General features: G+C 53.0%; 1 protein-coding gene across 10 annotated transcripts in view; it reads left to right on the top strand.

Annotated features, from left to right (window-relative positions):
- Nucleotides 1-876: 876 nt before the first annotated feature.
- WNK2 (WNK lysine deficient protein kinase 2) overlaps nt 877-9,773 on the top strand; it is a 149,328-nt gene continuing 140,431 nt past the window's right edge. For all 10 annotated transcript variants that reach the window (XM_037138344.2, XM_053662648.1, XM_053662656.1 and 7 more), the window contains exons 1-2: nt 877-1,054; nt 1,457-2,124. In XM_037138344.2, the coding sequence (XP_036994239.2) occupies nt 1,459-2,124 (666 nt within the window). In that variant the 5' untranslated portion in view covers nt 877-1,054; nt 1,457-1,458. The remainder of the gene's footprint in view (nt 1,055-1,456; nt 2,125-9,773) is intronic.

The raw sequence follows: 9,773 nt of genomic DNA, 5'->3' as shown, positions 1-9,773 counted from the left end.
AGAGTGGGAACCTTGATGGAGCAGGGCTAGGAAACTAGTAGTGTAGTCTTTGCCACATGCCATTTTCCCACAATAAGGATCAAGATCCCCAAGAGAAAAGCATGCCTGTGGGGAGTCCCGAGGAGGCAGAGAGTGGGGGAGATCTGGTAAAAGGGGGCAATACCATTTAACAGAGGTGGGTGAGGAAGAACACTGGGGACTAAGGGACCTCTGCAAGGTTCTCTGGGTCCTATCCACCTACATGCTAGTTCAGCCTGTCTTAGGAATTCTGGGATTTAGATCGGATAATTTTTTTGCCTTTGGAGTCTCAGTTTGCTTAACTGAAAATGAAAATAATGATTACAGTGCTTGCCCTCCTGTCGAGGTGGTGAGATCCTGATGGATTCTGGTGAAGTGAGGGAAGGGCACACCACGGTTCAAGGAGGCTTAGCCCCTGTTGGGGTGCTGGTGGGGTTCAGGCTTCTTCCTGAGGTCTTCCTGAGGGCTGGGAATAACTGGCCCTGGTCCTTCGCCCTCTTGCCTGCCCATTCTGCGCTGGCACAGGGCTCAAAGGTCTAGCACGCCTGCTGTGCTAGGTGAGGTAGAAAGCCTGTGCCTCTTCTGCAGTACACATGGGGCCCTCAGTAGGCCTGCGAGGCAGTACAAAGCGCTCGGGGTCCAGGAGTGCAGCCTGAAGTGAGAGCTGAGGGAATACTGAGGACTTCTGCTGCTGTGGAGCCTGGCAGAGATCTGGAGAAGGCCTCAGGGGCCGGTCTGCAGGTGGCCGCGAGCGCGCTGGAGGCCAGGTGGGCGTGCCAGGCCCCGCCCCGCCGCGCCAGCCCGGGGCTTGGCAGCACAAGCCCCGCCCTCCAAGCGCGCCGGGTCCGAGCCCCAGTGAAACGCGGCAGCGCGTAGCCGGAGCAGCACGCGGAGACGCAGCCCCGCGGGAGGCCTTTGGGAGCACGTCAGGACCCGACCCGAGAGCGACCTGGGCTCGGAGCGCGTTTTCCAGACCCTAAGCGCGCCCTTGCTAGTCCCAGCTGCCAGGCCTCTGGCATGGACGGCGCCCGCTCATGTGAGTGCTGAGCACCCCCACCCCCCTTCTTTGTGTGCGCGCCGCCGCTGCCCCTTCCTCACGCACCCTTGCTGCGCCCCGAGCCGCGTCCTTTGTGGTGCAACCGCCGGGCCTGTTCCTCCCTTTTCCACAACCTCCTAGTCCCCTTTTCAGCCTGCCCCGGCCGCCTAGGAACAGCCCAGCTGAGCAGGGCTGGGCTGAGTAGGGCTCGGCCTCCTCCTGTAACGCTCTCCGGGTCTTGTAAGCAGCCCCTTCCCCAGGGAAAGCCCAGAAGGACCCTCCGTGGCTGGGGCGGGACGGGAGGGCCCGGCGCGGGCGCTGCGGCAGCGCTGTCTCATCCTACTGCTGGGACAGGTGCGGCGGGGCCCGCTTTCACGCCGGTCTCTGTGTCCTTGCCGGCAGAGATGGACGGCGATGGCGGCCGCCTAGACTCCGCTGGAGCACTGATGGAGGACCAGCGCGGCGCGGGGCCCGCGGGCAAGGTGGAGCCGGCGGCGGTGCCGCGGACGCGTGTGGCCCGACCCGGGCCACAGCGCTTCTTGCGGCGCAGCGTGGTGGAGTCGGACCAGGAGGAACCGCCGGGCCTGGAAGCTGCGGAGGCGCCGAGCGCGCAGCCCCCGCAGCCCCTACAGCGCCGGGCGCTGCTACTGTGCAAGACCCGCCGCCTCATCGCCGAGCGCGCACGCAACCGCCCAGCCGCCCCAGCGCCCACCCCGTCCGCTGCGTCGCCGGGTGCTTCCAGCGACCCCGGCTCAGAGCCTGCGGGTGCGCAGGAGCCGGGCTTCGACCCGGTGCCGGTGCCCGCCCCAGACCGCGGGCGGGGTGAAGAGGCGGCGTCACCGAGGAAAGAGGACGCAGGGACGCAGGAGGAAAGGCCGGAGCCGGGGCGCGCGCGCAGAGATGAGCCCGAGGAGGAGGAGGACGATGAGGATGACCTCAAGGCCGTGGCCACCTCCCTGGACGGCCGCTTCCTTAAGTTCGATATCGAGCTAGGCCGTGGCTCCTTCAAGACTGTGTACAAGGGTCTGGACACGGAGACCTGGGTGGAGGTGGCCTGGTGCGAGCTGCAGGTGAGGCGTGCTCTAGCAGGGGGGTGGTGAGTGTGTCCTTGTTTCTGTGGTGTCCTACCTGGTCGTAGGTAGTTCTTGGGCAGCAATGTGTCATCCGATGTGTGAGTGGCTGGATGTGTGGGAGCGGAAGAAGAATGGCTCTGTGTGATGCAGATTGGGTGATGGAGGACAAATCTGGTGTGTGGCATCCAGGTGTGTCACAATGTGGCCCACACTGGAGAGTGGGCAGAGAGTGGGCACTTAAAGGGTGATTTATCAGCTTTGTTCCTTCTTGACTCCTAATTCCAGTGTTGTAAGGACCCAAGTTGTATGGATCCTGGTGTCTTTGGAGAAGCAATGTGAGGGCTGCAGGACCCTGGATCCTGGGCTTGAGAACTCTGAACTGCTCTTAAATGTGTACTTTCCCAAGTCTTGCAAGGTGTAGGTGCCGCTGGCCTGGGGTTTCTAAGGGGCTTCTTCTGACCCACAGTCTGTTTAAGTTCAGGCCTGGTGGGCCCTGGGCCTGTAGGGCAATGCCTGGAAGTGCTGTGAGTAGCCTCTTGGAGCTCCCAAAGCCCATTTGTTCACAAAGTGGGTGCCTGAGGTCTTAAAACCAAGTCATGCAAAATGCAAGGGATGGTTTTTTTTTTTTTTAAAGGCAAATGCTCCATGCATTTTTCATAACCTTGCTCTCATGTTGGCTGTGTCAGGCCCAGCCCTGGAAGATTATATAAACCGTAACTGGAGCAGCCCTGGGCCATCCATGCCTGTAACAGTGGGTGTTTACTGGCCCTCTGTCTTTTGGGGGGGCAGCTGTCCAGCATGGGGCTGGCCTCGAGTGTAAGCCTACACCAGCATCCTGTAAAGTTAACCAGGCCATCCAGGCTTGATGCAGGGCCACTGGCCACACTGCAGGCTGCCTGCCCTTTTAGCTTAAAAGGATTTGGTTGCTCTGTCCTCCAGGTTTTAGCTGGAGGTGTGCATGTGTACGTTTGTGTGTGTGTGTGTGCATGTGAGAATGAGAGAGAGAGAGTGTGTGAACTGGGCTAATTTGTTGGTGCTAACCCATCCTTAGCCTTTCTCCTGAGACAAAGAACCCCAGAGGTCACCCCTCTTTGAAGCCCCTTTTCTGCCGTGGAAATGTAGGTGTCCCAGGGAGTCCTTCATGAGCAGCTGACAGCTCTTCTCTTTCATAGCCCTGCTGAGAGGTACCTTGAGGTTCCTGGGGTGTGCTGGAGATGGCTTGGGAGTGAGTGGGCATCACTGCTACATACAAATGTAGAGTGGAGGGAAGATCTGGAGAGGGAAGATTGGGGAAAAGAGGATTTTTACTTCTTAAGAGTAACCATGCCTTCCCACCTTCTTGCTCTTGCCAAGTGAGATATCATGGCAGCCTGAGTACCCACCAGTGCTCCCTTGTGAAATGCCTGTGCTGGGGAGGACAAGAATGGGGTAGCTGTAGCAGGCACAATTCTGAGTTGGACTTCAGCAGCAGAACCCTGGTGATCTGGTTGAGGCAGGCATTGCAGGTGCTGTGACCTTTGGAGGAGGAGGTTGTTACCTCCCATTTCTTTTAAGGGAAGGCAAGTGATTTTGCCTCCCAGTTCCTGAGCAGAGCTCACAGGGGTAGAGCCTGCTGCTGTCCAGGAGTTGTTTATCCTGGACTTTGGGTGATGATGGAAAGACTGGAGATGGCTTCCAATTTGGTGACATTCCTTGACCAGGAGATACTGGAAGCCCTAAGCCAGTAGGGAAACCATCTGTGTATCTTCCTTCCCCAACAGGAGATTAGTGTAACGTATGCCTTTGGCCATGATGCAGCATTGGGGTCAGCTGCCTGCCTTCTGCTTGGCAGGGCTGAGAGGGACCAGCTTAGGACAGCCAAGAACCTGCTGTGTGTTTAGCTGCTGTTTCCCCCAGTTTATTGTTGAGGACCCCCCACCCAAGGCCACCAGCATGGACCTACACGGCAGAGGGAAATTGTAGCATTATAGGGGGAAGCCCTAACCTGGTAATAGCAGTCCGTTTAGGACTGGAGATGAGTATGAACTGTAGGATGCCAAGTTAGGCTTCTCAACCACTGTGCATTGGGAGAGTGTGATGAATGGCCTGCTGGCTTTATGTCTGGGGAGGGGTTTACAATGTGGAGATGTTCTTCCACCTTGCCCCCCCACCCCCTGGCCCCAGAATTCCTGGGTGTTAAGGCTCCCTTCCAGTGGAGGGCAGGTCTCTTGGAGTGTTGCCCTGAGCCAGGGAGCTTTATATGGAAGGATTCCTCCCTCCCATGAACTCTCTTCTCTATCCCCAGATATACGTTGGCTAGCAGGTTTGGAATGCCCTGAAAACTCACCTTCCAAAGTCTGTTTACTTCTCTTACCCTCTGGATGCAGGGAGGTGTTTGTACTTGCTGGCTTCCCCAGAACTGACACAGTATCACCTGCTCACTTTTTCTGGGTTATCCTGTCAAGGGAAGGTCAGGACGCATTCCCAGATCTAATAAGTCTAGCTTGGAGGCCATCAGGTCCCATGACTCCCAATTTCCTTCTGTGTTACTATTGTGGAGAAAGCAGTATATTTTTACCTCATAGTGAAGGGCAGTGAGGTATGTCACCTCCTGGATTTTCCAGCTGTCCAGAGGTGACACTGATTTGGGGGGAGCTATTTTAAAGCATTACATCCCTATCTCTTTTCTTCCTAATAAACTTTCATTCTTGGCATCAGACCATGTCACGATAGCAGTGGAGGAAGTACAGATGCACCCAGAATCACCGCCCTTGCTCTGTCTCATGTTTCCTACATACCCAGGTCCTTCTTTGGCCAGCTCTAGTCCTGCACAGACCCCATCGTATCAAACAGTGCTTAGGTCCATAGGGCTTGTTCTTGACTCCGGGCTGCCTGGAAGAAATAAGTCTGGACCACTGACACTATTCCAGGCAGCTCGGGTCACTCTCTCAATTCTGCGCTGGCATGAGACCTGAATAGAAAAAACAAAGCCAGCCTGGATCCAGCCAGCTTCTGGAAGCATAGTTGGAGGTGACCTGGACCACCTTGGAGAGAACCATGTTTTCAGTGCTCCTGCCAATGTCACCCCTCTTGTCACTGGCCCCTGCCTTCAGGGTCTTTGCCCTCTGTGCTGCCTCCTCCCCATGGAAGGCTGCTGTAAGCTGCTGTTGCAGGGCCGGGCACTTCCTGGAGGATCCCACCTGGAGTCTTTGCTTCCCATGGTGATGTCCAGCATGTGGAGTCCTTCTACCTCAAGGGGCTGTGAGTCCTTGACCCTGCTGCATCCAAGCACTATCGGGCCCTTTTAGCAGACCCTGGGGGCTGGGCCCCACTACTCAGGCCCTGGATCTCCCAGGTGCTGTTATGAAGCTCTCCTACTGTTCTGTGCTGCCCTAGGGCACCTCAGCTTCCGGAGGGATGGCGGCAGCCTGGGCTCCAGGCTGGGGAATGGCTTATGGATATGGGGACCACAAGACCTGATATTGTGTGACCTGCTGGTGTTCCTTTGGTTCGGCCACAGAGGCACTGTGTTCCCCACCTGCCTGCCCCAGCCAGATATCTGTGTCCTATTCACTGTCTGTGCCTCGGATGTGGATGACGCACCTGGGGGCTTGCTGAATGTGGCCATGCTGACTGCACTGGTCCACTTGCTATCCTCGGAGGGTGACCAGGTCTGCCTTTTGTTGGTGTGGCCCAGTTGTCTCTCCTGTGGCTGTGGGTACCCGACCTGTGCTGGCAGTGAGCTCACACATGTGCTTGTGCAGGTGCACAATTGCCTTTCGTAGACAGGCCAGGCACACACCCTGTGGTACCAAGCACCCTCTGCCCAGGGTTGAGAGGTGCCCCCAGTGGCCTCATCTGCTTTCAGAGGAGCCCCAAGCAGCTGATGTGCCTAGGGGACAGTCCTTGCATATTTTAGCAGGATACTTAGAAAGGGCTCAAGTCAATTTGGCAGGCAGTTACCCTGCTTTGTTATTTTTATTACTCTGAATAGTTTAGTTTTGTTGGGAGATCTGTATTTTGAAATTAGTTGGATGCCAACACTGAGCTTGTTTTCCCAAGTGACAGTCATGTATCACACCAACCGTGATTCTGGTTTGGTTGGTGAGAAAGGCAAGGCTGGCACCAGCTACCTAGAGGCTGTAAAGATGGCTTTCCTGCTCCCTCTGCTAGTACAGAGATGTGGGTGCCTAGCACCCAAAGGCCCCACCCCTGCCTAAGTGGTGTTGGTGAGATGGATGTGGTCAGTGACAGTGGACAAGCAGCCTGAGCTGTGGGTTTCCATCATGAGCACGTCAGGCATTCTTGGGTCCTTCTCTGTTGGAAGCAGATGCTCCTGAGGCTGAGCGTGTGTATCTGTGAGCACACTTGGAGGGCCTAATGTATGGGGCCTCAGCTGTGCCTGAATCAGGGCCAGATCACTAAGTGACTTGGGCCCAGACAGTCTTACTCCCTGAGAGAGCTAGTGGGTATCTCTCTACCCCCGTGCCATTTCTAGGCAGTGGGTGGGGGCTTACTCTGAGGTGGATGAGCTCTGCTGGTTTTGGGCCCAAACATGATGGTGGTGAGAAAAAGAATTGGTAAGAGGAGGAGAAAGAGTATCTGGTACAGAAGGTTCTGGATGTCAAGTCCAATGCCCAGAGCTCAAGAGTGTAGGGTACTATGGTTCGTTGACTCAGCCAGCATTTGTTGGGTGTGTGCTTTGGTTCCATTCAGTTAGCAGGACCATCTCCTAGAGGGACATTTGTGAGAAGCCTGTAGTCGAGAGGGCAGGGGGAAGCATGTGGGGGGAGTCTGCCCTACAGTCCTGTGCCGGTGGGCTTCCCATTTACCTTGCATACTTGTGGCCCTCTGTGTGACTGCAGGCATCTTTTGGGACCTGTGGCTTGGACCAGCTTCACGCCAGAACTGAGTAATGCCCAAGATGATAACACAGAGCTCCAGGCCACTGCTTTGGTGGAAGAAAATTTGACCTGGTCCAACAGAGGTTTGGGTCACCTGCCTGGGTCTCCTTTATGGTCCACCCTGACTGAGAGGTGAGGTGGGCGCTGGCACCTGCCTGCGGTAGTTGTAAGAGGTGTTCAGGAGCCCTGCAGCCAGGCACACAAACATCCCAGAAGCAGGAGTCCTGCTACATTAAGACCCCAGCTCCATAACTTCCCAGCAGGGAGGCTCTTCGAAGGTACTTGCCTTTGTGAACCTCGCTTTACCCTTCTGTGCATTGAGGATAGTGTTAGCCAGCCTTCAGGGGGCCGCTGAGGCTATTGAGAAGTGTGTTCAGCATTCAGCACAGAGCATGCATTGACAATGATGCTTTTCTCATGCCGTGCTTGCTCCACCTCAAGTAAACAGTTTTAAAAAGCACAGGTTGAAGTGGAGAGCAAGTGAACTTAGAAAAGTAGGGAGGCTTACCTGCAGACAAGAGACAGTACCCTGGGTGGTGTGGGACCTCTATGTGTAGAAAGGCTGAGCACCTGGCCCCATCCTTCTTGCTGCAGATGAGGCAAAGAGTTTTCAAATCTGGCTCTTTTCCTGGGAGGGTTGAATTCTGAGATTACCTTGAAGACTTGATTACTACATCTAATTTTTGTCAGCTTTTTAATAGTATGTTAGGTTTTGGGGGAAAGAGTCAGTATGCATTGGTGAGAGAATAGATAAATAGATCACTGGAACATACTAGAGAGCCCAGAAACAGACCCACATAATACAGTCAACAGTACTTTGACAAAGGAACAAAGGCAGTGCAGTGGAGAGAGATGGTCATTTTAACAAATGGTTCTGGAACAGCTAGACATACACATGCAGACAATGAATGTAGATACAGAACTTACTTCCTTCACAAAAGTTAACTCATAATGGATCACATACTTAACTGTAAAATGCAAAACTATAAAAGTTTTAGATGATAACATAGGAGAAAACCTAGGTGACTTTGGTTATGGAGATAACTTTTTAGATACAATACCAAATAAAAAAACTGTCAAGTCAAACTTTATTAAAATGAAAAACTTATGCTCAGCAAGGCACTAATAGAGAATGCAAAGACAAAAAACAGACTGGAAGAAAATCTTTGCCAGACACATACTTCATAATGGACTGTTTCTCAGAAAATACAAAGGATTGTTAAAAAAAACTCAATGATAAGAAAACAGTTTGATTAAGAAATGGGCCAAAGACCTTAACAGACACCTTGTTAAGATGTTCAGACGGCAAATAAACATTTGAAAAGATGCTCCACATTGTATATCATCTGAGAAATGCAAATTAAGAAAAACAATGACACACCACAGCATACCTGTTAGAATGGTGAGAATCCAAAACAGACAACACCCAGTGCTGAGGAGGATGTGGAGCCACAGGAACTTGCATTGCTAATGGGAATACAGAACGATACAGTCACTTTGGAAGGCAACTTGGAAGTTTCTTTTTATATAAGACAGATAAACACCAGATGACCCAGCAATCATGTTCCTTGGCATTTACGCAAAAGACATGGAAATTTATGTCCACACGAAAACCTGCACACGGATGTTTGTAGCAGTGTTATTCACAATTGCCAAAACTTGGAAACTATTTTCTTTTCAATCTTTTCATAAACCTGAAGCTTCTCTGAAAAATAATTTATTAAAAAAGTATAATAGCTACATTAAAGAAGTTTACAGAAATGAAAAAAATTATTCATAATCCAAGTAAATACACCTTACTATTTTTGCATATTACCTTGAAGTTCATTCAGACACATCTTTTTTATAAATACAGCTGCAATCACAGGGCATCACAGCTTTTATATTCTTCTTTTTGGTTCTAGACTGTCTGCTTCCAGGGATCATGGTGCTGAGTGAGCCTGGGAATAGTGGTCCCCCTCACGCCCACCTTACCTTGAGTTGGGAGTACATCCCAAAATGTTTAGGAGTGAGGTCTCCACAGTGGCTTCAGAAATTAAAGACGTGCCATGAGCCCTGCCAAGAAACACGGGCCAGTGGAATGGTGGAGGGGTGCTTGGGCAAGGGGCTTGGTGCCCCCAAGTCCTGGTGATTCGAAAAGGGCTATTTTGGCTGGGCTTCAGGGCACCTCCTCAGCAGGTTGGTCCAAGCCTGGCCATCTTCTGGCTTGTGAGCAGGACGTAGGTGGGGAGGGCAGGAGGGAGCTCTGAGCTCATCAGGTCCTTAGAGCCACCTTTAGAGTTTTAGGGACTCTTTACATATGAGAATGAGGCTTCAGTGAGGTGGGTCATGTTTCAGCTCACAGGAAAACAGCCACTAGTAGCACACCCCACACCTGTCCCTGGGTTGTCATCTTTTAGGTGTTTTCAAAGAGTTGCTGCAGAAAAACTTGGGGAGTGCTCGGTCAGACAGGCCGGCTGTTGTGGGACTTCCCAGAGCCTATAAAGCACATGCTGTGTTGTGAAGCTGTTGAAGGAGTGGGTGTGGGAGGCACCCCCTCTACTTTTTCTTTCATTTTTCCAGCGTCTCATGGGAGCAGGATGGGCTCTGGGGAGTGATGTGTTGTGCCGACTGTTGGTAGAGGTACAGATGTTCCCAGGGCATGTCTTGGCTCTTTTGCAAAGAGTGTTGGAGTTGCCAGTGCTAGAGAACTCAACACTGAAAGCTGGCCCTGTTCTCGAGACTCCATACTTTGCTCAGGTGGGAAGCTGTCCGGGAAGGATC

The sequence above is a fragment of the Artibeus jamaicensis genome, unplaced genomic scaffold, assembly GCF_021234435.1.
Source record: "Artibeus jamaicensis isolate MK-2021 breed Jamaican fruit bat unplaced genomic scaffold, CSHL_Jam_final contig_264, whole genome shotgun sequence".
Classification (NCBI taxonomy): domain Eukaryota; kingdom Metazoa; phylum Chordata; class Mammalia; order Chiroptera; family Phyllostomidae; genus Artibeus; species Artibeus jamaicensis.
Note: the sequence above shows the minus strand (reverse complement) of the source record. Positions and strands in the feature narration are given on the sequence as shown.